At 53.8% G+C, this 26,683-nt stretch overlaps 1 protein-coding gene across 2 annotated transcripts; it reads right to left on the reverse strand.

Annotated features, from left to right (window-relative positions):
• Window positions 1-2,577: 2,577 nt before the first annotated feature.
• On the reverse strand, window positions 2,578-26,045 carry LOC133347499 (A disintegrin and metalloproteinase with thrombospondin motifs 4-like). 2 transcript variants are annotated; one of them, XM_061559798.1, is made up of 9 exons: window positions 16,756-18,269; window positions 15,991-16,123; window positions 14,476-14,569; window positions 10,357-10,469; window positions 9,261-9,592; window positions 8,533-8,716; window positions 7,737-7,963; window positions 5,870-6,048; window positions 2,578-4,161 (listed from the first exon to the last, which is right to left on the reverse strand). In XM_061559798.1, the coding sequence occupies exons 1-9, from the start codon at window positions 16,843-16,845 to the stop codon at window positions 3,150-3,152; spliced, it is 2,364 nt and encodes a 787-aa protein (XP_061415782.1). In that variant the 5' UTR covers window positions 16,846-18,269; the 3' UTR covers window positions 2,578-3,149. The 2 variants fall into 2 exon arrangements, 1 of the variants encoding a protein (XP_061415782.1); XR_009755724.1 differs by lacking the exons at window positions 2,578-4,161; window positions 5,870-6,048; window positions 7,737-7,963; ... (2 more) ...; window positions 10,357-10,469; window positions 14,476-14,569 and adding exons at window positions 23,056-23,157; window positions 25,782-26,045 and having other exon boundaries at window positions 16,756-21,207.
• Window positions 26,046-26,683: the final 638 nt, after the last annotated feature.

Consider the following 26,683-nt stretch of genomic DNA (forward strand, 5'->3'; position numbering starts at 1 on the left):
GCGCCCGGCGTAACCACCCCCCCCAGCCCATGACCACGCCCCCCAGCCCATGACCACGCCCCCCAGCCCATGACCACGCCCCCCAGCCCATGACCACGCCCCCCAGCCCATGACCACGCCCCCCAGCCCATGACCACGCCCCCCGTCCATGACCACGCCCCCCCCCCCCGCTCATGACCACGCCTCTTCCACTCACAACCACGCCCCTCCGCCTACGACCATGCCCCCTCCACACACGACCACGCCCCCTCCGCCCAAGACCACGCCCCCTCCACACACGACCACGCCCCCTCCGCCCAAGACCACGCACCCTCTGCTTAGGACCACGCCCCCTCCACACACGACCCCACCCCCCTCCGCCCACGACCCCCACCCCCTGGACGCACGTGGCCGTGACGCCACCGCGTCGCAACCACGAGGTGCCGTTAACGCGCGGTGACGTCATCGCGCATGAGTGCGGACCGTGCGTGATGACGCGTTACGTGCTGCTCACCCGGCCCCAGTGTCGTATCACACGACTCGTTGTGCGCGTGCGAAGCCCTACGAAGCCCTGCGATAGAGAACGTGGTTGTCTTGCTCGTGTTAAAAGGAATGTGTCGGGTGTACTGGACGGCTGCTGGCTGAGCGCCTCTGCATTCCAACAATAACTCTGTTGATTTAAAGCTTTCGTGACTGCAGGGATTACTATTCTTGGTTCTTCTTTCGGTAAAGTCACGTAGAAGGAAACAATAAAATAAAAAAAATATGAAACAATAAAATTCTCACGACGTTTCGACTGCAACACAAGCAATCATTCTAGATTTGAAGCTTTCGTGACTGCAAGGATTCATATTCTTAGGTTTTTTCGGTAAAGTCACGTAGGTAAAACATCAAAATGATCTTTATTTTATTTTATTTTTATTAATTTTGATGTTTTACCTACGTGACTTTACCGAAAAAACCTAAGAATACAAGCAATCATCATCAGGTGTGAAACACAGCAAGAAATGTTTAATCACCCAGTCACTCTTGCGAACGAGACTATCGGTGGCGTATTGAGTTCTCTTCTGGTTAAACAAACTTTACCTGATACGCCTACAGCACGACCTCGTGACATGAACGCATTTATAATGGAAGAGCTTAGAGATGCACATAAATACCTCATAATCTCGTCATACTGATTTTTTTCCGATTGGTTTGTCAAAATTTCCCCCATGCCGCACTAATTTTAGCGATGTGAAATAAAGTGAGATCCTTCACATTATCTTGAGCCAAGTGGTTTAGAGCTCTCATCATCACCAAAAGAAGCCATTTTTTCCAACGCAATCTTAATTGTCTCATTTCTTGTACTAATAAGGCACCGGCTGATCTATACGAAATACAAATGTCAAACTCTGACAAATGTCTTCACTCCATTGACATCTAACTGAAAAACGATCCTACATTCCTTGCGACCACTGTTAGAGTTAAGCGAGTCAACCCAGAGATTGGAGGAGTGAGTGGTAACGTCTGAAGTCGCACTCTCAACTCAATCCTCTACCTCTGAGCTCGCCGCCTCTGCTGCAGACAGCTGAAGCGGTCACTATCGCTGCCTTCATCCTCGTCGTCCAAGCCGGAGGCACTGTACGATTATCTTTCAGTGGAGAACTCAATCTCACTTTCCAAACAGGTCTACGGGAAGAGCTTTCGGCATCACTCTGCAGCACCCAACCTCTCTAGCGAAACGTATTGGGAGTGGTCATGCACAGGGCACTGGCATTTGGTCCAAGGGATAGTAACTGTGTGACATAGGACCCTTTCCTCCTCTAGGCCCCGTGAGTAATGTATGTTGAATTTATTTCGAAATGCACGTAGCCAATCGGAGGTGCGGGTGGGGGGGACAACACAATGAGCTGTAGTTTTTTTTGTCTACAAATGCCTCATCTCTTGGGGAGGGGGGGTGATGAAATCTGATTGCTTAGCAACGTGTCACACTGAGTGAAGGTGGCCATCAAAGAAGAGGTTGAGAAACCACTGGACCCACCCCTGCCAAAGAAACGTGGACTTCCACCACTGGCACTATGAGATCTCTTTTACCAGTGGCAAAATATAGTAGTAGGTTTTTACCCTTTTAGATGTCATAGTGTAAATGCTTACCCCGAGCTCTCAATACTCTGATATTGCACTGTGTTTGAGTTGTACGCCTTCTGGTGTCATCTGGTCCAACACCAATGGGGACTAGGCTCTAAAGAAAGCCATCTCGGGTGTGGACCAATCAACTTCAAGGACAATGCATATTATTATCATTATCAGAGTTGCTTCTTTTTGTTTGCTTTTTTGACTTGTGTTGTGGTTTTTGAATAAAGGTGTCAGTTTTGTACCAGTTTAAAAGGGTAAAAACCTACTACTATATTCCACCACTGGCTGAAGGCCACTGAACATGCCTTGTTGTACTCTCTCCGCACCTCCAATTAGCACGGTTGGCTACGTACGGTGTGAAATAAGTTGAACGTAGATACAAACGTGGGAGCCCAGATCTTCTGAAGTCAGCGGCAGTAGCTGTGACCGAATGCCACAAGGAAGTTAGATATATGGAAAAGTGACAACAATGCACGTCGGTTCAATTAGATACACAGTACTTTATTAAATCAGGGAGATCCTGAGATACAATAACTTTTCCAAGGAAAACCTGGATACCCAAAGATATGTAGGTACGAATAGCTATGTTTAATTTGGATATGCAAGGATAGTTATCAATGCTCAACGTTTTCATTGGTAATTCTCAAACGTGTGATGACATACGAGGATATTTAATGTTCATTGTACAGTACATCACAGATTTTTGGAATGATGCCATGCGGAAGTTACTGCATCAAATAGGAAACGGAACCTTATGCCCAGTGCAAAATGTATCCACAGTGAAATGAGCAATTAAAAGATACTGTTTTTTTAAAGTTTCTGGCATGAAGCCTACATTGCAGTCGAATTGACAATTTCACAGTAAATCACTTTCAATGTTGACATCACGACCACACACCTCGTGATTGTCAACTTCATCATCCTGCTACCCATCATCACCACCACCATCTGAGTTACCTTGTCGTCTGGATCATGGATGTTATCATCTTTACATCATTCACTTATATTCACCATCATCTACACCAACTTCGTTCACACCTTTATTATCGTGATCATGCTTTGCTCCTCTCCCCCGTGCTGAGATGTTGTCTGCCGTCTTCTTGACCTTTCCCTTGCTGACCTTTATTCAGTTGTCCTTTTGAGGACACCACGCTCCCTTTATGTTGGCTTTTGGTGGGATGTGTTTTCCAGTTACCGTTCCCTTGTCGACCTTTGACCTGCTGCGATGCACTTTTATGTCCTTTCAACTGCCGCCCCTCCGATCTGGAGTCAACGTGAGCCTCTCTACCGACGGGCTTGAGTTGCACGCCCGGCCTGTGTTGCCCGTCAAGTTGGTCTCCACTTTTGGAACTCCGAGCCACCACTTTATCCTGCGGCCTCTGAGAATGTGGACCCTTACTCTTCCCCTTCTGCCTCTTGATATTTTCTCCCGGCTGCTTTTGATCATGTTTTTCCTGCTGCACTCGGTCTTTTCCCTGCTGCGCATTAATGTGTCTTTCTTGCCCCTTCTGGTTTCCTCCGTCTTGCTGCACCATGCCTCCTCTCTCCTCACGCCCTTTACTCTCTCCCTGCTGGTTATTGACTTTCTGCTGCTGCCCTCTGGCCGTGTCTGTCTGCCCAGTCCTGCGCGCAGCGTACGAGTATTTGAGCCACACGGGGGGCAGCTTGCTCTTGCCCCCGCTGCCCGCACACAGGACCTCCAGCGACAGGGCCTCGGGAATCGGCAGCAGCGCCCTCAGCGTCTCGGGATTGGAGAACGCGCCGCTGTACAGCATCACGCTCTCTCTTGCTGGGCCCGCGCCCGCCGCTCCGCGTCTGCTCCGGCCCGCGCTGTCCGTCCGCTGGGCAGCAGCAGCGGGCAGCAGGCGGATGTCTCGGCTGCCCGGCGTCACGACGAGCTGCCCGTTGAGAAGGTAGCGTCCGTCCGCCCCACGCACCGCCAGGTACGCGGTGTCGGGGGACGACGTGGACGGTGCCGATGGCGATGGAGGCGACGACATTTGCGTCACGTGAATCCGCGCCGAACCGGCCGGGATGGTGATCACGTGGTTGTAGCCGAAACGCCTGAAAATGTAAAAATTGGTGAGGTTAGTTTGTCAACAGTCACATGGGCCAATTTCGCTATCGGTTGAAAGGGGAAGAAATGTTCTCAGCAGAAGCTGCAGGGCCTCGCATTGCATTATGTGTAGCAGGATACATTGCGTTAAAGAGTAATTTAATACGATCACTTTTTTGGCAATCATTGTTGACTGCACTGGACTGGAAACTTGGCTAAAGCTAAATCAGAATCAATCACTCCTCGAGAGTCGTGGGGCTAAAGAGTTGTGTAATTTATTTGTTTTTATGTGAAGACACAGCTTTATAAAGGAGACAGACCTGTTGTCTGCTTATGTGTTTTGTCATTTATATTCTCCATAGTGACTTAGAATCATTACTTATGTCTATAAAAAGTGTTGGTTTTTTAGGTGAGACACAGGTATAACCTGCTCAGGGTAATATGTAACTTCATTCCCATGACAATCGCGATGTGTTTGTGTGAACATAAGGGTTGGGGGCACACGTTTATAGGCGTTGCGCAATGTTACAACCATGACTCATGCAATAAGCCTATTTATTGTCGAAGCTATATTTTTTAACTAATGTCCCATAAAATGTATTTTATGCATAATAATTGATTGATTGATTAAAAGCACCCATATCAAAATGTTACATTTATGTCATTGGAGTGAACAAGACTACAAGCGAGACATATTATCACGTGCATGGGTTTGTAAACGATGTACGTGGTACGGTGAGCGATGTGCGTGGTACGGTGAGCGATGTGCGTGGTACGGTGAGCGATGTACGTGGTACGGTGAGCGATGTGCGTGGTACGGTGAGCGATGTGCGTGGTACGGTGAGCGATGTGCGTGGTACGGTGAGCGATGTACGTGGTACGGTGAGCGATGTGCGTGGTACGGTGAGCGATGTGCGTGGTACGGTGAGCGATGTGCGTGGTACGGTGAGCGATGTGCGTGGTACGGTGAGCGATGTGCGTGGTACGGTGAGCGATGTGCGTGGTACGGTGAGCGATGTGCGTGGTACGGTGAGCGATGTACGTGGTACGGTGAGCGATGTGCGTGGTACGGTGAGCGATGTGCGTGGTACGGTGAGCGATGTACGTGGTACGGTGAGCGATGTGCGTGGTACGGTGAGCGATGTGCGTGGTACGGTGAGCGATGTGCGTGGTACGGTGAGCGATGTACGTGCTACGGTGAGCGATGTACGTGCTACGGTGAGCGATGTACGTGGTACGGTGAGCGATGTACGTGGTACGGTGAGCGATGTGCGTGGTACGGTGAGCGATGTGCGTGGTACGGTGAGCGATGTGCGTGGTACGGTGAGCGATGTGCGTGGGGTAGCGGTAGGGTAGCGATTAGCGCTACGCTGCGCTATAAACCCAGGCGACCCGAGTTCTATTCCTGCTCGCGGCCAACACCAGCAACGATTATCTGAACCAGTCATGGGCATCTCCCAAATGAGTACCTGGTGCAGTGTGTAAAACATGACCACTGGGGAGACAAAGGCGGCCGGGCGTGGTGTTTTGCCTCCCGACCCTCTCGTGTACCGCGCCGGCCTTCATAGGCGCTGCTCGCTAACAGCCACTTGCCCCAACAGTCTGTTTAGGCTGTACGGGGGGGTGAGAATTTTGTCTTCTAGGTGCATGGCATGGTACGGAATAAGCGCGGCTCGGCAAGCAACGGGCGCGTGACGACGCGAGTGGGACGCGCACTTTGGCCGGGTGAACACGCCGCTGACGATCGTGCACGAGGAGCCGTCCCCGCGGCACACCCCGCAGCGGTCGCGCGCGGCGCGCGAGCCCAGGGTGCCATCGCAGCCCGTGGGCACGCACTGCCCCTCCACGCACACCCCGCCGCCCGGCTCCGCTCCGCACGCCGTGCCGTCCACCACCTGGGAGGGGGAGCAACAACAACAATAAAGACGCGGGCGCAGCCGGGAGGCGTCGTGATCATTATGATGTCCGTCCGCACGTTCCAAAATCTAAGCGACGCTATGTATTTGCTTGATTGGCACGGTTGGCTACGTACGGTGCGAAAGAAGGTCAATATGTACGTATGTACGTACGTACTTGGCAGAAAAACCTTTCCAAAATATGGCTTGCTCGCACGGTTGTTTGGCTTCTAAATTGGCCATTATCTATGCGCGGCCGTGGCACAGGATGGACAGGCCCCTGTGATACAGTCCGGAGAACTCGGAGCCGAGTTGATTTGCCACTGGCTGGTACCAGCGGTGTCAAGGTCAACCTGTGGGAAGAAGTTGTGGGAACGGTGCCACTGAGCTACTGGTAGCAGCTACCAAATAAGGACGAACAGCAGGAAAAGTTCACACCAATAAGCAGAGCGTCGCGTGGTTATACCAGCGAGGCGACGGTGGAGGGCGTCCTGGTGACATCACTGCCGCCGATTACCGGTCAATAACAGCTGCTGCTGTAACAAACATTTAATCACAGTAAGAAGGACAGGTGTTGTATCTGTGGCCAGTTAACCCATAACACCTGCGACTGATCCATAACCTCGTGCCAGCAAGTTTTTGCCACTCCAAGTGGTGTCAGAGTGCAATTAACCGCGGCAAAGTCACTGGCAGTGGTGAATGGTGGCTGCTACTGCTACTACTGCAGGTGCTGTTGCATCATGGCCAAACCTCGGGGAAGTCACGAGCTCAGTGCTTCCAGTCAGAATCGCTTTAAGCACGTGCACAGTGGCTAACCTCGTGAAATTCGATATGCTCAATGGGGAGGCTTCTTCTCATTCGCCAAGTGCTCGCTTGCCAGGGCTTCTGGGCCACGCATGCTCAGCTACGGCAGAGCCAAGCAGCTTCTGTTGTCCAGGACGGAGGGGGTGCCAAATAGGTTGTGGTATGGGCTAGAGAAGAGGTGAAATTCCTCAGAGCCAAAAACACAGAGCGCGGTGGATTTGGCTCGCCGGCTCCTGCTGCCGCTGCTGCAGGTGTTTGGAACGGCCTTGCGTGGGGAAGGCTCGTGAACGAAGCTGCCCGGCAGCTTCAGGCATTGGCTCTGTGACCGGAGACGGGGGAGCAGGGGAAGGGTGCTGGGGAAGTGAAGACGAGCCCATCAGCCAGCCACTCTTCCCAAATAACCACAGACACGTGGCATAGTGCCATAGCCTCCTTCAACCACTACTCTACCCTGCCTTAAAGTGCGCCGCGCATGGCACAACCGTTGTGACGCAAATTTCAACTTTTGTTGCTGTGCCGGGCTGTTGAAGGCTATACGGGGGAATCTGTCTTTTTATAAGTGACAGTCGGCAGCTCTTTAGGATTTTTAAATTTCGCTATCAAAGCCTGAGGTTCGGAGGCCGATCGCTCGAGTGAGGGAGGTGAGAGGAGACATACGTATGCCCATAAGTTGAACTTCTTTGTAGGTGCTCACGAACAGCACTTGCCCCAACAGTCTGTTAAAGGCTACACGGGGAGATCTCTGTCTCGAACTTCGTCCGCACCGCACGTAGCCAAGCGTGCTCATCCGAGCTGCGGGGAGCAGGAGCTCGGCGACGGCGGCGGTTTGTGGGGGAATGGAGCCAGGCGAGTGGCAGTAGAGGCGTGCGTCCGCGCGTGCTCACCCTGCGCGCAAACATGTAATAGTAGGCGGTGCCGTTGGCACGGCAGAGCAGCTTGCAGCGGTCGGCCAGCGCCACGCCGGACACCTTGGGCACCCAGAGCACGGGGCGCGATGCCCGCGCGGCGCCCGCCGCCGCAGCGTGCGCGCCCGGCGGGCCCGGCGGTTCCGGCGCGCCCTTGGCACCCGCGCTGTTGTGCTGCGCGCACTGCTCCTCCCTGAATGACAGGCCTGGCCGGGGGGGGTGGTGGTGGTGGTGGGAGACCGTGGGGGTGCGATGATGAGCGCGCGAGGGGGGTAGGAGCCGGAGGGAGACGGTGGTGTTATCGTTGACACGTGGGTGGCAGTCTGTAGCCGGTGCTAACGATCCGCATTTGTATTTTGGATTTGGGCCACGTATGTCAGAATCTGAATATTTATACTGGAGGAATCCGATGAGCTATAAAGCTCTTTTTCGCAGATGTCCAGTAGGGGGCCAGGTAAAATGGCTACAACAATACAAAAACACGATAGGAGTGAAAAGTATAAAAAAACAAATAACTTAAAAAATGCTAATAATTTTTTTTTTACCAGATAAACCCCGCTGAGGTATTAATGTGTGTATGTTTGTTGAACTTCTTTCACACTGTATGTAGCCAACTGTGCTAAAGACACAAAAACTAAGCACGTGGCGGTAGTTTAATGCCAAAGTCCTGAAGTTATTAACCCTCCACCACCCGACGAGCTTGTCACGTTTACAAAGATGTTACTTAAACGTGGCCAATCTTGCTGATTGGAGTCTGTGGCTGTGGCCCCGGCACCTGTGGCGAGCTGGCAGGCCCGAGCGTGGCACGAGCGATAGCGCACACGCGCACCGCTGCAGTAGGCGCCGTGGCCACGCGGAGCCGGGGAGTCACACGCGCGCGGAGACACCTGGGCCCCGCCGCCGCAAGAGCGCGAGCAGGGACCCCACGGGCCCCATCCGCTCCAGCCTCCGTCCACATCCTGGGCGGGGGACAGGGCGTGCAGTCCACGACACAAAAAAAATCGCGTTGGAATAAATAATGTATGATTTAGGGGAAAACACGGTCCCGCGATAACACGCGAGATGCGCACACAGGCTGAACAAAGACTTGAGGGCACGTGGGTAGCATCTAGAAGTATCCAGCAGCATCCCGCCCTGTGCGATGCTATGCCGAGGCAGCCGTACGACTGCTTATTCCTACTCGCGTTGCGACGTAGTTCTGTTCACTCGATGGCGTTATATCCAATTCGCTTCATGAAAACACTCGTTATAGGAGAACAGACGGTATACGCTTACAGCACTCTCGTGTTCAGCTTGGGTCTCTCACTGTCTCAGGCGAGCGTGTGTGAGCGTCCGTAATCGACTGGCGGTGCTCTGAGTCTGTGGCGGAAAACTCCACAATCCTCACGTAGCTCACAACACCACGCACATCGCTCGCCAATAAATCCGGTGAACACTCTCACTCACCCGCTTCCCCACTCACTCACACGCTCGCTCGCTCCCTCGCTGCACACGCTCGCTCACCGAGGCGCGCTGCTCCGCCGAAGTGCAGACGCCGTGCGAGCACCACCGCCCGTGCCCGCACGCCGTCCCCTGCGCCCAGGGAAGGTGACGCGTGACGCACACCTTGCCGCGGTGCCGGGCGCCGCCGGTCCCGGACTCGAGCGTGGCGCCCGGCACCGCGCACCACAGCTTGGCGCACGGAGCCGTGTGGGCGCACACGCGGGCGCCGGGGCCGAACGCCAGGCGGCACTGCACGCTCGCGGGATAGCGCGCCCCGGGGGAAAAGGGCGTCGGGTCCGCGGGGTGGCCGGCCGAGAGTGGCAGAGCCGCGGGGGCAGAGAGAAGGCAGTCGGCTGTGGGAGGAGCGGGAGGGGTGCGGGCAGAGAGAGAGAGAGAGACGAGGGATGATGATTAACGCATTGAGGGCGGGGGGGATGGAAGACGGGTGAGTGACAGAGAGAGAGAGAAAGAGGCAATGAGAGAGGGAGGGAGGTGAGGGAGGAAGGTAGGTACACATCATTGGTAGAGGGTAACAGAGTGGTGAAAGTCGAGGAAGAATGAGAGTGCATGAGATAGCTGGAGAGAAAGCAACACAATGGAGTAGATAGTGAGAGGTTCGAGTTGATATTCTTGGTTCTTTCGGTAAAGTCACGTAGATAGAAAATAAAAAATAAAATAAGATTTTTTACTTTTTTAAATGAAAGCGAAAAACCCACGACGTTTCGATCGCAACACAAGCGCCTGATGAAGACCGCTTGTGTTGCGATCGAAACGTCGTGGGTTTTTTTGCTTTCATTTTGCTTTCATTTATTTTTCATTTTATTTGTATTTTACTTTAATTTTATATCTACGTGACTTTACCGAAAGAACCAAGAATATGAATTCCTGGAGTCACGAAAGTTTTAAGTCAAGGTTTGAGTTAATTGGATTTGTTACACGGCAGATTCTCATCATCAAGCCTCTCATCCTCTTTTGCTACCCAGTCGCTTGCCAGGCTGGACTGTCACCTGCTCGGCCCCTGCTATGGCTGCGATTGCTTCCCCAACACCACCCCCAACACACCGACGCCTCCACACACACTACACACTCCTCGCTCTCTCTCTCTCTCTCTGCCCACCTCCCCCCGAGTGGAAGATGTCGTCGAGCAGCGCCGCGCTGCACGGAGACCAGGGCCGCGCTGGGTCCACGTGCGCCAGCGTGGCCGACATGATGTGAGCGCGGGGACGTCCGCTGGGGGACGAGGGGGACATTGAGACAAAATACCGGTAACCCACTGGTCGACGAGCAAGGCAACAAAGACCTCTTGATGACTTGTAATGACGCAACGTCCGATCCACAAATACGGATGAGACACCGCAGCGATGCACTCCGCTACTCCACGCGAGTGTCAAATTGTAGTTGTTGATCTGCATCTACATCAGCCGTACGAAGGAAAAAGGAGAATGACGATGACACGCAAACTCAATGAAGCCTTATTGCTTTGACATTTTAGTGAGACACTGAACTGTATATCGAGGGGTAGTGTAGCGGTGAACGAACCCGGCGACCCGTGATCGATACCTGCTCATGGTCAACAACATAGACCATTATTGGAACCGGTCCTGGGCCTCCCCTAGGTCGACTCAGCCTTAAATGAGTAGCTGGTGCGATGTGTAAACATCGCCACTGGGGAGACAAAGGCGGCCGGGCGTGGTGTTGGCCACCCACCCCCTCTTGTGCCGTGTCGGCCTTCATAGGTGCTCGCTAACAGCACTTGCCCCTACAGTCTGTTAAGGCTACACGGGGGATCTTTGTCTGTGCGTGCGTGTCCGTGCGTGTGTCCGTGCGTGCCGTCAATGAGCGGTTGTGAGAAGCCACGCCGAGAGCTCCTAACATGGCGAGTGAAACGCTCGAAAGTTCAGGGCGCGAGTTCCCAATCATGGGGATTACGTGGAGGATATGACGGGAGAGTTATGGCTTCACCACGGCCACTCGTTGCTTTCATTGCTCGCTTTCTCCGTCACTTCACGGAACTTTAAAAAAAATCAAATCTCGCGTAATAAATTGTGGCAAGAGTGCTTTAATCTCTTCGCTAAGTAGTAAGCCGCAATTAATCACGAGTGGGGATCTAGTAAAGTGCTTTTATTCGCGGAATGCACATCAGTATTAAAGCTCGTGCGAATTTCCACTCAGTGACTGTTTTGGTTGGAGCACGAGGCCGAGTATGAATAAAACATTGGGCCCCATCTGCCGCGCGGCCGCTCGGCGCGCAGTTGGCGCGGCGTGGGGTACCGGCGGTCTCGACGTCCAGACCTGGATCCCCCACATTTAGCCCCACGAGCCAACGGGCTTGGTCGGGACCACCATAGGGGGTAAATGCTCCTCGAATTTACCATGGGCAGTGGTCCATCATGGGCAGAAGCTTAATGTGCATTCCGTCTGTTTTATGAACACGCTACCTCTTAATTTTCCTATTCCGCAGATGTTTCATATCACCGTAAGTTTTTGGTTTTGTTTTCCACAATTAAATTCCCAATTACACTTCCTGTGGCAGGCAGCCTTAAGTTTGTTTTTTATAGAATCTCGTAAAAAGCTACTACAGTGATCTTGCTGTCGTGCATATTTATAATCTAGAGATACAATGCTGCAATAAAATCATGGTCAGTATTTTACCACCTTGGGTCGTACCAATAAACCCTTTTCGAGCCAATGGCTGGCCGGTGTTGTTTACTCTACGGTGTAGAGCACCGGCTGCAGCCTGAGCGGGAGGAACGAGTGGCCAGATGCGTTAATCGCCTTAACTTAAATCTCCCCAGAGTTTTTTCACTTTAGCTGGAGTAAAAATCCGAGTGGATTTTTTTTTTACTTTCAACTCAAACGAGCATGTCAATTTGTTTATTGCCTTCTGAGAGTTCGTGGAGACTAATGGTCTCTCGCAAGGGAGAAGCTCGGGTTTCGAAAAGCAACAGAGTGCATGTGCTGAGTTTTTTTTATTTATCCTCGTGCACCGCTGCCAACCGGTAATCGCCAAATATGAATAATAATAACAGCAGACGCGGTTCATGACGCGCCACGCATCGCGACACGGACGCAACGTTCGACCGAAAACTCGGGAGGCGCGGAGCCAGAGCTCAATAATAATGATTTGTTTTGTTTTCAAAACCATGAGTTTTTCTCGATGAAGCAGGAAGCACGCCCATGCCCGTGGGGAAGTTTTTATTAGTCTCCGGTTAAGTTAAGGATTACACCCGTGACCAGGGGCACAATTCACCGACTTCAACGGGCGGGCTAGGCAAGATACGACTGTGTACACCCCTCGTTTCTCCCGACTCACTTTTACTGAAATAGCTGCGGATGTTAATAACCCGTACACAATAATATGTCGGCTGTCATTATATCATGTTAGTTGCACAGTGTATTGGGTTTAGAGGAAGACACTCTCCCAGTGACAGTATTCATAATGATCACAAGGAAGTTATCGTGCGTCTTGCTTTCATGCCGGCCCCATTGATCTAGGATTTCCTCAAAGGGGGTGGGATCCCGCAACTGTATGCTGTTCTATTGATATGATGCGTTAATCGGGCTTCGTCCCTGATAGACTGCAAGAAAAAAGCTTTATGAATATTTTTTGAGACATTATCTTGACATATTTTACGCGTTTATCTGTTGATTCGGGGCCCACTTGTGGCCAACCGGGCCCCTTCGTGTTACAAAACGCTGCCACATACCCCATAGTCGCGCCCCTGGGCGCGTTTTATTAGTCTCCGGTAAACTAAGGATTACGACGGCGACCTTTATGGACACTGCAGCCCAACGTGTGGCCGGCCCGACGTCTGGGACCTGCCACGCGCCATTGTAGCCCTGCCAGCAGCGTCAAAGCAACATACCCAGCGCCTAATCCCGATCCCCGGTGGCTGTCGCACACGCAGCTGCGCAAGCTGCGTGTGCGAATCCCCGCAGGACTCACAAAGTCTTTCTGCTCCTAACGCTTGGAAGTGTCAACAGTGGTCTGGAGTTTGCCCGCTTAAAACTAGTGCTGCTAGAAAAACATTGGTCCAGAAGGCTCATAAGGCTGGTGGACTAAAATGTGAATTCATTTTATTTTTACACGGTTAAAACAGAACCGCATGTATTTAGCAAAACGATGTAAGCTTCAAAGGTCAGTAAACATATCCAAAGTTTAAATCGTTTCCCACTCAAAAACGCGTGGGGATGGAATAGTGCAGGGCTTGCCAAGGAATTGTGCAAATCATTGCCATTGTCTGCGTTTCACCTCCTCTACCCATCAGTCACACGTGGGCATGGGCACCAGAGATCCAGACTCTCTTGGACCAGGCTCAACAGACTGCTTTGTGGCTTTGAGTGTCTCGGCACCATCCCGGTCTGTGTGCCACCCCTACTACCGCTACTACACGTGAGTGCAGAGCTGTCCAGCAGACAGCCATCCATCCACATTGTTGAGGAGAGTCCCTCACAATGAGTGGGAAGGCCGAGTGAACAGGATGAAGTGGTTCAGTGACTTGGATGGACAGCTTTGATAGCAAACGCAAGAAGTAAAAGATTGCTGATGGCCTGGCGAGGCCTGTTTAGAGCTCACTTGGTATCTTGGCGATGCCTGTTAAGACCTCACCTGGTGCCCTGGTGAGGTCTGTTTAGACCTCACCTGGTGCCCTGGTGAGGCCTGTTAAGACCTCACCTGGTGCCCTGGTGAGGCCTGTTAAGACCTCACCTGGTGCCCTGGGGAGGTCTGTTTAAAGCTCACCTGGTGCCCTGGTGAGGCCTGCTAAGACCTCACCTGGTGCCCTGGTGAGACCTGCTAAGACCTCACCTGGTGTCCTGGTGAGGCCTGTTAAGACCTCACCTGGTGTCCTGGTGAGGTCTGCTAAGACCTCACCTGGTGTCCTGGGGAGGTTTGTTTAAAGCTCACCTGGTGCCCTGGTGAGACCTGTTGAGACCTCACCTTGTGTCCTGGGGAGGTTTGTTTAAAGCTCACCTGGTGTCCTGGTGAGACCTGTTAAGACCTCACCTGGTGTCCTGGTGAGGCTTGTTTCGAGCTCACCTGGTGCCCTGGTGAGACCTGTTAAGGTCTCACCTGGTGCCCTGGTGAGGCCTGCTAAGACCTCACCTGGTGCCCTGGTGAGACCTGCTAAGACCTCACCTGGTGCCCTGGTGAGGCCTGCTAAGACCTCACCTGGTGCCCTGGTGAGACCTGTTAAGACCTCACCTGGTGTCCTGGTGAGGCTTGTTTCGAGCTCACCTGGTGCCCTGGGGAGGCGGCTGTGCGTGGTTTGTCCCCTTGAGGATCTCGCTGCAGGCCTTCGACTCGTCATGCGGGAGGCCCAGGATGTGCCCTGGGCACACGCAGTGAGCAGCAGCAGTGGTCATCGTCGGGTGAGGAGTGGCTCGTCACCACGAGATCGATCGTTGCAATATGAGGTTACGATTTGATGCTGGAAGTAATAAAAACAAATCTTGGTTCGTTCTATTGCATTTGTACTGTCCGTAGAGCCTTATGTAATTTAATTTTAATCAATGCATATGAATATTTTTGACTTCTTAAGTTTGTATTCAATACTCGATGCCACCAATAGAAACTTTGTACTTTTATATGAATTCCCAAATGATAATTTATCAACGTTCTTAAAATGTCCCAGTTTCCTCGAGGACCCACAGTGTGTCGTGTGATCTCCAAGCGAAAAGTCAGTGGGCCTCTGTTGCCCTCTGGCTCTTTGCTCTGAAGATGAATGCCATCCTAATAATCCATTTCTCTGGATTATGAGACGCACTTTTTTCCCGCTGTATTTTAATGTCAAAGTTGGCCTATTTTGGTCTCCTCTACCCAGCCGAATACAATATTCCAGGGCACACAAGTGGGTGTGTGATCATAATAACAATTCACACTCGTAAAGCAACGTTCCAGTGCTGCACAGAGCAAAAAACTAAAATACTTTTTATAAACGAAAAAAAACATCCCCATTAAAAACCTCATAAAAGCACGGAGGCTCGTGATAAGAACACCCCACCAAACAAAATAAAAACCAAATTGGTCGAGATATATATAATGAATAGGAATTCCAAAAGGTCTTTAAGAACAGATGGCGGGAATTGAATGAGCCGAGGGACTGCTCAGTGCGGACTGAATATCTGGGAGGGGAGGGGGGGGAGTGAATTCCAGAGCCCTGGGCGGGCGGAGGAGGCGGCGCACAGGAAGGGGACCGGTCGTCCACCGAGCGGACGTGGGCTATGCGATGACGGATGTGGAACCTTCACCGGCTGTGGAACCTTGACCGGCTGTGGAACCTTCACCGGCTGTGGAACCTTCACCGGCTGTGGAACCTTCACCGGCTGTGGAACCTTCACCGGCTGTGGAACCTTCACTGGCACCTGGGAATGCTCCCGTGCGTCTCTGGGACTCCGTGTGTGTGCGCGGTGTGGTGCGGGTGAGCGGTGGCGCTGCGGTTAGCGCGCTGCTCGCGGGAACCCAGCGACCCGAGTTCGATTCCCGCTCACGGCCACCAACGCCGGTGACGATTCTCTGATTCTGTCCTGCGCCTCCCGTCGGGCGACTCGGCCTCAAATGAGTACCTGGTGCGACGTGTACACATCGCCCCCGGGGGAGACAAAGGCGGCTGGGCTGGCGTTGGTGTCGACCACCCACCCCCTCGTATATTCCATGCACGGTGGGCTACGTACGGTGCCAAAGAAGTTCAAGCCACATACACACACGCAGACACACGCACACACAACACGTTGGGCGCGAGCGGACACGCACCGATCTCGTGCGCCATCGTGTAGGCGGCCGTCATGCCGTGGTCCCGGATGAGTGCGCAGCTGCGCTGGGGGTCGCACACGGTGCCCACGTCCGCCATGCCCAGCGTGTGGCAACTGTGCGCCCCGCAGAGCTCCTGCACAGCGGCACACACGGTGGGGTGAGGGGGGGGGGGTGTCGACATCGCGTGGCACTCGAGTTCGCAACTGCCGAGGCCCCCCCCCCTCTGCAAGAACGAACAACGCAAGAGTGGCTGGCGCAAAAATTAAAAGCTGCTCAAGCTTTAAATCGACTCGTGAGATGGATTGGCAGGAGGCATTGTGAGATTGTCAAAGACGTACACATACGGAGCCTGCTTTTGGTCAATCCACTGCTGGATGAAAGCCATCCCCTCGCCTGGTCTCATTGGCTCCCATCCCCACGCCTGGTCTCATTGGCTCCCATCCCCACGCCTGGTCTCATTGGCTCCCATCCCCACGCCTGGTCTCATTGGCTCATAGCTGGTTATCATTGTCTGCCCCACACCTGTCCATCACGTGTCCATCACGTGTCTGCATGTCACATGTCCGTCCAACATGCCACGTGTCCGTCTCGTGTCGGTATACCGTGTCACGTGTCTGTCCATTGTCACATTTCCGTCACGTGTCGGTTCGCCGTGTCACGTGTCAGTCCATCGTGCCACATGCCCATCACGCGTCTGTCCGTCGTGTGTCTGCATGTCACAATGTCCATCTGCCAGGTGTTGTCCGACGCCCTGTGTACCTGTACCTGTCGCGTGAGCAGCACGGCCACGTGGTGCGTGGGAACGGCGCCGCCTCGCATCTCGCGCCTCTGCCACGCGCAGAAGCTCCTGAGCATGGCGGCGGCGTCGCCGCGTGTCGCGGGCACCGCGGGGGCCGCCGCCAGCGGCGCGGGGGCCACGCGGCCCCCCGTGTCGTTGGCCGCCGGCTCGCTCCGGCCCCTGCCGGCGTGGGGGGACGTTCCATTGGCCCCGTCGTGCTTCTCGCCCGGTTTTCCGTCGCCAGATTTGCCGCCGTGCGGTTTGTCGTGCGATTCGGATTTACGGTCCGATTTGACGGACGGAGTCGCTGTGCTCGTCACTCTGCGCTCGGTTCTGCCGGAAGATTTATCAGCAGGAGCGTTGCCGTCCGGTTTACCATGCGGTTCGTGGTCTGGCTTGGAGGCAACTTTACTGCCCGATTTATCGTCCGCTTTGCTATCATCGGATTTAGCGCTTCCCGAGTTGTTGTGCACTATACCGGCAGACGAACCAAACGGTGTGAGTGTACTGTTTAATTTACGCTCTGTTTTACCGGCTGATTTATCAAGAAGTGGTCTACTGTTGACATTATCGTCCGCTTTAGTCTGTGATTTGTCTTCAAGTTTCACGTCTGATTTAGCTGCTACTTTACCTTCCGGTTTACTCTCGGATTTGCCAGCTGATTTGTCATCTAATTTACTGCCTGATTTATCATCAGATTTACCATCTGATTTGCTGTCTAATGTATGAACAGATTTACTGTTTTCAGATCTGTTGTAAGATTTAATGATTGGTACCCTATCAAATTCAGCGTCTATTTTACCCTCTGAATTTTCATTCAATTTACGATCAGATTTACTGTCAAACGTACCAAACAGTGGCCACTTATTTATTACTTTACCGCCGGTTTTAACACCTGGCTCACCCTTAGGTGGAGGCTTACTCTCCGCTTGGCCATGCACTTGCTTATCCGGTACAATTGAAGGTGGAATTTTACTGTCCGATCTGCACTCTGAATTCCCATCTGCTTTACAATTAGCTGACAGTCTGCCATTGATTTTACCATCCGATTTACCAACAGGCGGTGGTTTACCCTCCAACTTTCCATCTGCTTTACCATCTGTTTTGCCGGCAAATTTCAACAAAGGCTGTGGCTTTCCGTCTGACGTGCCAGTTGATTTATTGTCAAATTTACCATCTGCTTTGAGCAAAGCCGACAGTTTTGTGCTCGATTCACCGTCGGATTTGCCGCCTGCTTCACTGTCGGGACGCGGCCCAGCGACCGATTTGGCGCCCACTCGCAACTCACAATTTGATGTCTTGCCCAGCAGTGACAAACACCCTGGTTCACCTTCACTCTTTACCGTCCAGTGACAAATCGGCAATAGGTTTACCTTCGGAGTTATCGCCCAGTTGAGATTTATTGTAAGGTTTGTCCACCAAATAGCAGTTGTCCATGTACATTTCCATCTTTTGGCAGTTCCTGGTCCGTCTTAACCCATAGATCACCCTCTTTTTGGGATTTAACATCTGATTTACCATGCCGTGGTGATAGTGCTACCAAATGTTCCATCTTTTTGTTGTGTGTCTTCCAAATGTCCCTTCGCGTGTGATTTACACTCAGATTTACCACCCATTGCAGATTTGCTATCTACTGACTTTTCATTTGATTGCTCGTGAATTAACAATTTCCCAGCTATCAGTACGGAGGGCAAATCATCCGATTTGCTGCCTGCTGCAGAGGTGCCGTTTACTTCGCCACTCGCCGAAGGTTTACTGTGAACTGACACGCTACTATTCACTGGTGGTTGGCCATAGCCTTTTATATCCATTGATTTATCTTCAGATTTACTAAGCAATAGCAATTTACCATCTATTGAAGAAATACCATCTGAGATACTATCTGTTGATGGATTACCATCTGATAAACCATCTAATGATGATTTACCATCTAGTGATGACTTACCCTTGATTGGAAAGTTGCCCTCAGTTTTAAAACTCTCCATTGACACGCCGCCAGTTTCATTACGCTTTGCCAATTTTACCACCGTTGGAGATGTACCGCGTGAATTACCGTTCGCTAAATATTTGTTCGCCCCTTTACTTCCCACTGTAGAGTTGTCGCTCGTGGCTGTCACCGGTTGTCCCCCGTCCCTGGGAGATTCGCTCGACGCATTTCTGTGCCGCACGCCGTCTCCTTCCAAGTTCGCCCTCGCGGTGGCCGGAGTCCGTTGCGCGTGCTTGTAATGTAGCCACGCCTGAACGTCTGGAGACGAGTTCCCCCCCATTGCTGCTTTGCTATTGAACAGCCGTCCATTTGTGGGCGAGTCCTCAACATATCCTGTGCCACGTGAGCCCCGAGTGGTCTCTGAGCTCCCGTCTGTGTGTGGGCCGTTCCTGTGCAGTGAGCCCCTTTCACCGAGCACAGTCGCACCATCTGCCAAACTTCTACCCCTCGATTGGACCTTGCCGTCCTGCTCACTGCTCGCCTTCGCGTATCCATCAGATGGATCGCCACCCAAACTGGCACGTGCCAACCTATCACTCTCTGCCACGTGCTCAACTCCCCGATGGCTGCTGTCTCCAGCAGCCGCACTGACCACTCGAGGTTTCTTGTGGTCGCTCAGGGTGCCACCAGTCGGCAACCTCCTGTCCATGGCAAGATCACCCGAGGTTTTTCCCTTCACGGTCATTCCGCGGTCCACCGGCAGACCGGGTCTCGCAGGAGCGACCTTGCCGCCTCTCGGCGAGCGATCGTCCGCCACGTGACTTCCAATGACTCCCTTACGAGTTCTCGCGACCTCCCAGTGACCCGCGGCTTCCTTCTCGCGACCTGCGGCGACTTCGATGTGGCCTCCTTCGGCTTCCTCGGGCCGCGGGGACGACGACCCCCCCCCGCGACTCCGCGGCGGCACCGCCGCCTCCTCCCCGCCGCGGCCGCGGAACTCGTCGCCCTCCTCCAGCACGAGGACGCGCGAGACGGCGAGGTGCACGCGCTGGCGGGTGGTGGCGTGGGCCAGGAGCGCGCGGGCCGCGTGCGCCAGCGCCAGCACATAGTGCGCCACCTCGTGCGCGTCGCCGCGGTGCGCTCGCGCCACCCCCGCGTCGCACACGAGCAGCGCGTCCAGGCGGCGCGTGCGCACCTCGGCCCAGTTCACGCCCTCCCCGTCGCCGCCCTCGTCCTTGGGGCCGTTCCGGCCGGGCGCCGAGCGTCGCGCGCGACGGCCGGCGGATGGCTTCCCCGCGGCGGCGCCGCCGGCGACGACGCGCGTCACCACGTGTTCGCGCTCGGTCCGGCTGGCGGCCGGCCACGCCGCGTCGCTCCGCCGTCGGCGCGTCCTCCTGCCGGCGAGGCGGTACCGTGGCTTGATGGTGAAATCCTCGTCCCCGACGCGGAACGCGCCCAGCATCCCTCCGCACAGGCTGAGCGCGGCAGAAGAAGAGGGCGGCGGCGGCGGCGGATCAAAGCGGTCCCGTTCGTCGGACGAAGCAGAGTCGGTGGATGGCGAGCCGGGCAAGAGGTAGTCGAACCAACGAGAAACGTAATCCCGTGCCAACGAGAGGTAATCCTTCCGAGAGGAGGCGTCGCGCGCTTCAGGGGAAGGCGACGAAGAGTAACTCCCGTTCCCGGGCCGCGTCGCCACCACCGCCCCGGAGTAGAAGCACCTTGTCAGCCAGCGCTCCGCGCCTCGGAGCCGCAGCCTGGGCCGATCGCCGGGTCGACCAGGAGCCGTCTCCACGCGGAAGCCCGGCGCCAGGAAGTCCGTCTCACGGCGCAGACGAAGCGTCATCTCGCGGCCGAACGCGCGCACGTGCAGGCGCGCGCTCGCACCGGAGTCGTGGAAGCGTGGCGCCCGCACGAGGACGGACTGGTGCACGACGGGGCGGCGATCCGTCCTCGTCCGGCCCGTTGCCTCCCTCGCCCAGAAGGCACCGCTCGGCCCGAGGCGCGTCCCACTCAGCCATCAGCAGACAGAGAACCAGGAGGGCGGCAGAGCGCATGGCCCAGATGGCTCAACCGATGCCTACAGGAGCATCATTTGTACTCCGCAGGCCAGCCAGGTCACGCTTCTGGGGAGCCCGACTTGGTTCTGTCGGTGTCCTCGCCCGTCGGTTTATCTCCTGCCGATTCGCCGCGGAGAAATGTGCCCGAGCGCACACGGGAGAGGTTCGCCAAACGTTCGGACGCTTCAGAACGGCCGCGGCGAACGTGACCCGCCGAGGGACCGCGTGGGGCCACGCGCGGAAATCCCTCCGGAAGGCGAGGCCGTCGGCTCTCGGCAAGAAGGTCGGCGACAAAAAAGAAAGGGGGGTGCCAAACAGCTGGGCCGCTGAGCGAGGCAGACGACGACGGCCGAGCGACGCTGCAGGCCGGCCGAGCGGAAAGTGCAGCTTGGACGTTCAAGGGGCGACACTCTCGCAGCGAAGATCGGGCAACGGTTCTTCAAGAGCTGAAGGAGCTGCAGACCAAAGCAAACAAAGTAACGCATTTTACTTTAGACATCGCTCAGAGTCACATTTGATTAAGCCAGTCCACAGTTTGAAACAAAAAAGCGTAAGTCGTCGTTATTGGATCATACATTTTAAACTAATTTCTTTACAGCTGCTTTTTGTTTTTAGTTTGTTGCACCTTCAATTAGCACGAAAGCAACGTTTGTGGGGAATAATAGCCATTTTCTATACTTTTTAGGCATTAGAAATAAAAAAATACACTTAGTACCCTGGAACAAAAATTGTGTTACGTAGTGGAATCAGTGAATTGGAATCAAATCCAGAAGTTGGCATGTTTGACGTTCAAAACAGACGTGAACGGACTAAAACTCTATATTGATCTGGAGCGTGCATAGGAGAAGTGTTTAGTTTTCTGCAATTACGCAACCGCTGTACCGTTGTGTGTGTTTGTATTATTGTTGTTGTTGTTGTGGAGAGCGGTGGCGTCGTGGTTAGTGCACTGCGCTAGGAACCCAGAGCCCCGAGATCGATTACCGCTCACGACCAATAAAAGTAGCGAATATTTGAACCGATCCCGGGCCTCCCCTAGGTCGACTCAGCCTTAAACGAGTCCATGGTGCGGTGTGTAAAAACATCAGCACTAGGGAAACAAAGGCGGCCGAGCGTGGTGGTGGTTACCCCACCCTCTCGTGTGCCGTGCCGGCCTTCATAGGTGCTTGCTTACAGCACTTGCCCTAACAGTCTGTCAAGGGGAGGGGGAAGCTTTGTCTTTGTTATTATTGTACAAGAACAAGACTCTTTTTGCTCCCAAACAAGTCTGGCCACAATGTTCACACAGCCACGGCTCACGATGACAACGGCAACATCGCAATCAAGGTCATATAAGAATTCTGCGCTGTTGAAATCGCCCCGATAAAACGTCGCAGCAGCGCGTGGATTGATCTGAGCTGCCGATGGTGGCGATGATGACGACGGTGGCGGCGATGATGGCGATAAGATCACTCGGCTTAAGATGTGACTGCTTGCTGCACGGTCACTCCCAGCACTATCGGAGAGGAGACATCGGCCAAGTATGCGGAGACGCGAGCGGGTGACGCGCTCCGTGCGGGCGTGAAGACACGCGCCGCGCGAGGCCGCTCGAGTGGGACGCGCGCGTACGCAGAGAGGGGGGGGGGGCGCCGAGCGGTGAGCAAAGCCAAAGCTTTAGGCGCCCACGTAGCTCAAGGGGGGCCCCTCCTTGAGACAATAAAACAACATGCCAATCGATGTTGCCCACGTCTAGGTTGCCTGCCTACGTGTCATCTCGCTACACCGCTTCTGCCATGTCATCGACTCATCGACGTTTTTCTTACAGGTTCCCGTCAGCCGTGCTCACGCGGAGTTTACGAATTGAACGGGGGGGGCTCCTAAAAAATACCTCGCCCCCCCCCCACGCACCCAACGGGCCAGCACCACCACTCCAAAATATAAAGATCCCCTGTGTAGCCTTAACAGACTGTTGTGGCAATAGTTTTTTTAAGCAAGCACCTATGAAGGCTGCCACGGTACACGGCGACGTTTACACATCGCACCAGGTACTCTTTTGAGGCTGTGTCGACCTAGACGAGGCCCAGGACCGGTTCAGATAATCATCACCGGTTGTTGGTGACCGTGAGCGGGAATCCAACACGGGTGGCCGGGTTCGTAGCGCATCGCCCTACCCGCTACACCACCGCTCCCCACACCGACTGCCGAAACACACACAGACACGTGCACACCACCAATACCAACACCCGGCCATTCGACACGAATTGACGGCGACGTCACCACGGCCCCTGTGCCAGGCCAGGTGCGCTCTGAGGGCAACGCGCACGCACCTTCAGGCTGCTTGACCATACTTCCCCGCCCTGGTCGCCCACGGTGCCGCTGCCACCTGTCCGTCAGCGTCGTCTCGACTCCGCTGCTCCCTTGCGCCAGCTCTGCAGGGGAGAGTCACGTGACGCTGGTCACAATGAAAGAGGCGCGCGCCACGTGACCGGGCGGCCACGCGGTTCGAGGCATCTGGGTGGCAGCAGCAGCAGCAGCGTGCGCATCATCAGCGGCGCGCGCTTTGGGAATAAGCAAACCCCGAGCCTGAAGAAAAGCGTAGGGCCCCAGGTAGGTCAACGGGAGTTCATGGAAAAAAATACGTAAAATAAAAAAATATATACATTGATAAATAACTTAATAGTTCAATGTGGTGTTCACAAACACCGGCTCAACTTAACCCCCCCCCCCCCAATAATGATCGTTCCGAGCTAATTAAACCCCGACAAGACATGATCACCTCTGCCCCGCATCTCTGTATTATCTTCCCATCACCCCCACCCGCACTGACGCCGCGAAGCTCCGTGAAGTTTGCTCACGTAACCCGCACAGCCCTGCGCGGGCGTGGGGATAGACATTCGTCATCCAGCAGTGGCTCGACACAGAAAGCGGGTTTCTAGCCGGACGTAAACACACGCACAGGCACACGTGTGTGCACACGTGTGCACACGCGGGCGTCATGCATCACCGTCTACGCACGGTGCGTTGTACGCGCACCGGCTCATGTATCCATCAAACGTTGAAAAGTAACGAGCAAAAAATACAACAGCAGCCCCACACCACGGGGCAAGGAGTTGAGTGCACGAGCATACTTAGCAACAACAACAACAACAAACTCAACACAATCGTCAACAATGCTGTGGCTTTAAAATAGCACATATATAATCGGTGACGTTTCGGGCAACGGCCCTTCTCCATGTGCCATGTGGAAGAATATCGGTGTACCCGTGTTAGAAGTTTGTCTTTAATACCGGACGTCTGGTGTCCGTGGGAAGTTGAATCACAATGGTGCACGGCAGCCCCAGCAGCAGCAGCAACAATGACAACACCAACAACAATCACATTCTATAGGTCGGCAGTGGGTGGAGTGGGGTGGGTGAGCTACTCACTGTGAGCAGAGAACACAGGGAGTGTGTGAGTGAGTGTGAGTGAGTGAGTGTGAGTGAGGGAGTGTGATGAGTGAGTGAGAGGGAGTGAGTGTGAGAGTGAGTGAGTGTGAGAGTGAGTGAGTGTGAGTGAGTGAGAGTGGGTGTGTGAGTGAGTGTTAGTGATGGAGTGTGATGAGTGAGTGAGAGGGAGTGAGTGTGAGAAGGAGTGAGTGTGTGATAGAGTGAGTCTGAGTGTGTGTGAGTGAGTGATAGTGTGAGTGAGTGTGTGTGTGAGTGAGTGAGTGTGAGAGTGAGTGTGTGAGTGAGTGTTTGAGTGAGTGTGTGAGTGAGTGAGTGTGTGAGTGAGTGAGAGTGAGTGAGTGTGTCAGTGAGTGAGTGTGTCAGTGAGTGAGCGAGTGTGAGTGAGTGAGAGTGAATGTGTGAGTGAGTGTGAGTGAGGGAGTGTGATGAGTGAGTGAGAGGGAAGTGAGTGTGAGTGAGTGTGTGATAGAGTGAGTGTGAGTGTGTGTGAGTGAGTATGTGAGTGAGTGAGAGTGTGAGTGAGTGTGTGAGTGAGTGAATGTGAGAGTGAGTGTGTGAGTGAGTGTTTGAGTGAGTAAGTGAGTGTATGAGTGAGTGAGAGTGAGTGAGAGTGAGAGTAAGTGAGTGAGTGAGTGCGTGTGTGAGTGAGGGAGTGTGAGTGAGGGAGTGTGAGTGAGAGTGAGTGAGTGAGTGTGTGAGTCAGTGAGAGAGGGTGAGTGAGTGAGTGTGTGTGAGTGAGTGTGAGTGTGTGAGTGAGTGTGTTAGTAAGTGAGTGTGAGTGAGGGAGTGTGAGTGAGTGAGTGAGAGTGAGTGAGTGTGAGAGTGAGTGTGTGAGTGAGTGAGGGAGTGTGAGTGAGAGTGTGTGAGTGTGTGAGTGAGTGAGAGTGTGTGAGTGAGTGTGTGAGTGAGTGTGTGAGTGAGTGTGAGTGAGTGTTTGAGTGTGTGAGTGAGTGTGTGAGTAAGTGAGTGTATGAGTGTGAGAGTGAGTGTGTGAGTGAGTGAGTGAGGGAGTGTGAGAGTGTGTGAGTGAGTGAGTGAGAGTGAGTGAGTGTGAGAGTGAGTGAGTGTGAGAGTGAGTGAGTGTGTGAGTGTGTGAGTGAGTGTGTGAGTGAGTGTGAGTGAGTGAGTGAGTGAGAGTGAGTGAGAGTGAGTGAATGAGGGAGTGTGAGTGAGTGAGTGTGAGTGAGTGTGAGTGAGTGAGTGTGAGAGTGAGTGTGTGAGTGTGTGAGTGTGAGAGTGAGTGTGTGAGTGAGTGTTTGAGTGAGTTTGAGAGTATATGAGTATGTAAGTGAGTGTGTGAGTGTGTGAGTGAGTGTGAGAGTGAGTGTGTGAGTGTGTGAGTGAGTGTGTGAGTGAGTTAGAGTGAGTGAGTGAGGGAGTCTGAGTGAGTGAGTGTGTGTGAGTGAGTGTGAGAGTGAGTATGTGAGTGAGTGTGTGAGTGAGTGTGTGAGTGAGTGTATGAGTGTGTGAGTGTGTGAGTGAGTGAGTGTGTGAGTGAGTGAGTGTGTGAGTGAGTGAATGAGTGAGTGTGTAAGAGTGAGTGTGTGTGTGAGTGAGTGTGTAAGAGTGAGTGTGTGAGTGTGTGTGAGTGAGTGTGAGACTCTTACATGCGCCCGTGAGACCGACAGGAGCGTTGCATCCTCCTCTGATCTCCAGTGCCTCACTCCGCTCTCCCTCCGCTCACTCCTCTCCGCTCTCGCTCGCTCGCTGCTCACTGATGAAGGTTGCAAGTGGAGCGCTTCGCGTTTATAAGCGGCGGGGCGGGGCGGTGTGCGGTGTTATTGTGAGTGTGCGAGTCGGCTGTGCGCGCGTGTGCTGTGCGTGTGAGTTGTGTGTGAGTTGTGTCAGAGCGGTGGCGCAGTGGTTAGCGCACTGCGCTGCAAAACCTGGCGACCCGAGTTGGATTCCCGCTCATGATCATAACCAGTGACGATTATCTGAAACAGGTCCTGGACCTCAAATGAGGACCGGTCGCAATGTGTAAACATCGCCGCTGGGGAGACAAAGGTGGCCGGGCATGGTGCTGTCCACCCAGCCCCCTTGTGTATCGTGCCGGCCTTAATAGGTGCTCGCTAACAACGGCCTCTGTGAGACTGAGTGTGTGTGTGATTGACAGTGTGTGAGTGTCTTGATGAACGCGTGTTAATGTGCGTGCGTACGCGCGCTTGTTTGTGAATGTGAGTCGCGTGTGTGTCTGCATGCACGTGTGTGTGTGTGTTTGGCTCGCGTGCGTGTGATTGTCCAGTGTGTGCGTGTTTATGAATGTGATTGCGCGTGTGCGCGCGTGTGCGTGTGTGCGCGTGTGTGTGAATGGATGCGATGTGTATTAATGGGGAGGGGTGACGTAGTGGTTAGCGCACTTGCGCTACGAACCGGACGGCCCGGGTTCGTGTCCTGCTCACCGTCTAAACCATCGGCGACAAATCATCTCAACCAATTCTGGGTCTCCCCTTTGGTCGACTGACACTGGGGAGACAAATGCGGCCGCGAGTGGCTGTCGGTCACAGCA

Source organism: Lethenteron reissneri, chromosome 26 (assembly GCF_015708825.2).
Source record: "Lethenteron reissneri isolate LAM-NWPU_2019-01 chromosome 26, ASM1570882v1, whole genome shotgun sequence".
NCBI lineage: Eukaryota > Metazoa > Chordata > Hyperoartia > Petromyzontiformes > Petromyzontidae > Lethenteron > Lethenteron reissneri.